General features: G+C 36.3%; 1 protein-coding gene across 1 annotated transcript in view; it reads right to left on the bottom strand.

Moving 5' to 3' along the window:
- LOC107712398 (apoptosis-resistant E3 ubiquitin protein ligase 1-like) overlaps positions 1-3,332 on the bottom strand; it is a 41,371-nt gene that overhangs the window by 23,245 nt on the left and 14,794 nt on the right. Inside the window, exons 10-15 of the mRNA XM_016517638.1 lie at positions 2,713-2,788; positions 2,344-2,453; positions 1,745-1,924; positions 997-1,122; positions 494-623; positions 349-407 (exon numbers count right to left, since the gene is read on the bottom strand). Of these exons, the coding sequence (XP_016373124.1) occupies positions 349-407; positions 494-623; positions 997-1,122; positions 1,745-1,924; positions 2,344-2,453; positions 2,713-2,788 (681 nt within the window). The remainder of the gene's footprint in view (positions 1-348; positions 408-493; positions 624-996; positions 1,123-1,744; positions 1,925-2,343; positions 2,454-2,712; positions 2,789-3,332) is intronic.

The following is a 3,332-nucleotide window of genomic DNA, read 5'->3' as shown; positions in this document are numbered from 1 at the left end:
GGGGGGGGGGGGGGGGGGGGGCAAGCTGCTAAAAGGGTCTGAAAAAAAAAAAAGAAAGAAAAAATTGTTCCCTCAAGAAAGTATCAGCCTGGGGATGTTTATGGAACAGCTCATCAAACTGGTCTGAAATCCAAAGATATGTTTAATATGTGGATTTATATAACCAAGGTATGTAAACTGAACTGTGCTCAGATAAAGGGGTTCAACTATGAAAACTATTGTTATGTGGTCTTTTTTCTGGAAATCCTTAACTATATTTAAGGGAGCATTGTTAATAAACTTCCTTTATTGAATGATTTTCAATTCTTCTAATTTGCTGTATATCTACAATTTAATGTAATTTCTCACCTCCAATTCATTCTCATCAAATATGGCCAGAAGGTTTTCAGGGACAAGTTCATTCAAACCTGAACAGAAGAGGTCATTCAGTTAATTTGGTTAAGGAGATTTCGTACAGAAGTTTAAATAAAGAGACAGAAACTTGGGCTCTTACCTTTTAGAAAGTGTTCTACTTCATCTCGCACCTGACTGGCTAGTCTGTACTGGGCCAACAGGTTTAAGTAGTGAATTTTATTCTCATTTGTCACTGCAATTTGAGCACCACCAGATATCAGTTCCACCACCTGTAATATTATTACTATTAGTGAAAGTGTACAACAAAAATTCACCTGTACCTTCAAATAATCCTTCAGGCAGGGGTGTCCAAACCTGCTCCTGGAAGCCACTGTCCTATATATGCTCCAACCATAATTAAAAACACCTGGACCAGCTAATCAAGGTCTTTAGACCCACTAGAAATTTCCAGGCAGGTGTGTTGGAGCCAGTTGAAGCTAAACTCTGCAGGACGTTGGCCTTTCAGGAACAGGATTGGACACCCCTGCCTTAAGACCACTTTCATACAAACATGCACTTAACTGTATTATTGTATTTGGAATCAAGATTAAAATGAATAGATTAATTTTTTTATTCGTTTTTCATTGAATTAATGATGACTACCTTTTCCAGTTGTCCTGACTTGCTATATTTTTCTTCTGCAAACAGCAGGTCCATTTCACTGACATCGTTGTTAAGAATAAAGCACACCTTGGTTTTGTAAAATTCCTCATCATCAGTTTCAAAGTACTGCCAAAGCAAAGAAAAACAAAAAATAAACAAACACTCATATAATTTCATTCAAGGAAAGTAAGAGTATTTGCATACTTGCAAACTCCAGACTGAAAAAAAAACGTTTACTGGGGCTCTGTTTTAGTTTTTCTTTTTTAATAAATCTGCAAAAATGTCAACAATTCTGTGTTTTTCTGTCAATATGGGGTGCTGTGTGTACATTAATGAGGAAAAAAAATTAACTTAAATGATTTTAGCAAATGGCTGCAATATAACAAAGAGTGAAAAATTTAAGGGGGTCTGAATACTTTCCGTACCCACTGTAGAACTATATACTTACTATGTTTACTGTGTTTAGATAAACCTCACATTTCAGCCTAAAAAAAAGAGTTTTTGTTTGTCATATATAATTGCTATGAACAGAAAGATCCCCCAAATAAAATCTCATTGGATTTGCATGAATCATGTAAATGGTCTTTTTCAAATGTGACAAGTTTACAGGTATGCTTTGCAAAATTTGTACCCAAAGAGAGGAGATATGACTACTCATAAAATAAGTGTTCATTTGTAAAGGAGGCATAAACTATATCAGTACAGGTTAAAATTTACATTTATTAGCAGGCTATGAATCAATTGTCACCTTATAGTTCATTCGTAATCCAATTATCTGAGCCAAGAAGGAGCGGGTAAATCGGGCTCGTACCAGCTGCTTGTAGGCCCCACCTAAAGCTGATTCATACAGACATTTCCCCACCACTCGTCCTGCAAACTCATACATTTTCACCCTCAGGTGAGGGGGGCGATCAGCGTTTGGGTGGACCTGCCCAAAAAACATAGAACAGCTCATTCCATATCAACTCTTGACCAACATCAACATTAAAAAGTAAATGTGTATATCACGACAGTTTATTTAAAGGTGATGAGTGTAATTTTATCCCCTTTAAAATACTTTCATATCCCAGCGTAATATACACAGACAATTGTACAGAACTCTTTATCCACCTTACTTTGCAACGTTATAATAAGCTATTTTCTGTGAATGTGCAAGACTTCCAATTAATTAGTTGCTTTAGGTAAATAACTAGAAAAATAGCAAAATGCAGTAAATACAATAAAAACTATTTGCGCTACAAACCAGAGTGTTTATAATTACAATAATACATTAAAATAATATGATAAGAAATACCAGTTTGCAATATCAAGCAGCATAAAAAGCTGTTTTGTACAACTATGACTTACCAAACCTTGGTTGTTGTCACTAAAGCGTGTGAAAAGCTGGTTATTTGTATCAAACAGAGCCTTACAGATAAGCTCAAACCACTCACGCCGTGGCCCACCCCAGTCCAGAGCTAATAAACACACCCAAACACATAGAACAAATCAATCTTTAAATATGATTATGGGTTTATTAATGGTTAAAAAAAGTCATGAAATGTCACTATGAAAACAAATCTTAATGGTTAAAAAATATGCTTTATTTTATTTTTTTATTTCATTTTATTTTATGTAATTTATGTAATTTTCTTTTATGTAATTATGCTCTTGACAGGTTTTGTGAAATGCGTAAGAATAATTATTAAAGCTAATAGCATCAATCGGTAAACCAACCTTCCTCATCCTGGAACACAACTTCAAAGTTCTTACTCCAATCCGACACAGAAAAGTTCCGTGTGGCCTTCAGAGACTGAAAAAAGGGGGGAAAAGTGTCACTTTTAATTCCCATAAAATTCAGAGACTGCACTACACCAAAGAAATAAATGGTGCAGGGCTGCAGGCTTATAGGAGTATTGAGCGGGCCCGGACTGGCCATCGGGAGCACCGGGAGAATTCCCGGTGGCCTGGCGGCTGATTTGGCCCGCTGCACTGTTTTTTTGTTTTTTTTGCAGTTATTATTTTTATTATTTTATATTTATGCCTTCTCAATGTACCAAAGTGATAATTTCCGATTTTTTCATTCGATAATAAATCGGTTACTCTTGACTGGCAGCGCTGCACTATACGAATCAGCTCATGTCTGATCTGCGCTTCCGTCAAACGATTCCGAACAGAACCGATGCGCAGGACTCGATGAAAGAGATGAAGCGGCCAGAAAAAGCAGTGAAATGTAGCAACATCACTGACCTGTTCAGGGCTTCAAGTGCAGGTCAGTTTCATCTGTAAATACACTAGAGAGTTTTGTCTTTATTAACCTAGTTGAGTATTAAACTGTCAGTATCAGTACTAACACT

This window comes from Sinocyclocheilus rhinocerous, unplaced genomic scaffold (genome assembly GCF_001515625.1).
Source record: "Sinocyclocheilus rhinocerous isolate Xijiao unplaced genomic scaffold, SAMN03320098_v1.1 scaffold2568, whole genome shotgun sequence".
Taxonomy (NCBI): domain Eukaryota; kingdom Metazoa; phylum Chordata; class Actinopteri; order Cypriniformes; family Cyprinidae; genus Sinocyclocheilus; species Sinocyclocheilus rhinocerous.
This window is presented reverse-complemented; position numbering and strand designations above follow the sequence as displayed.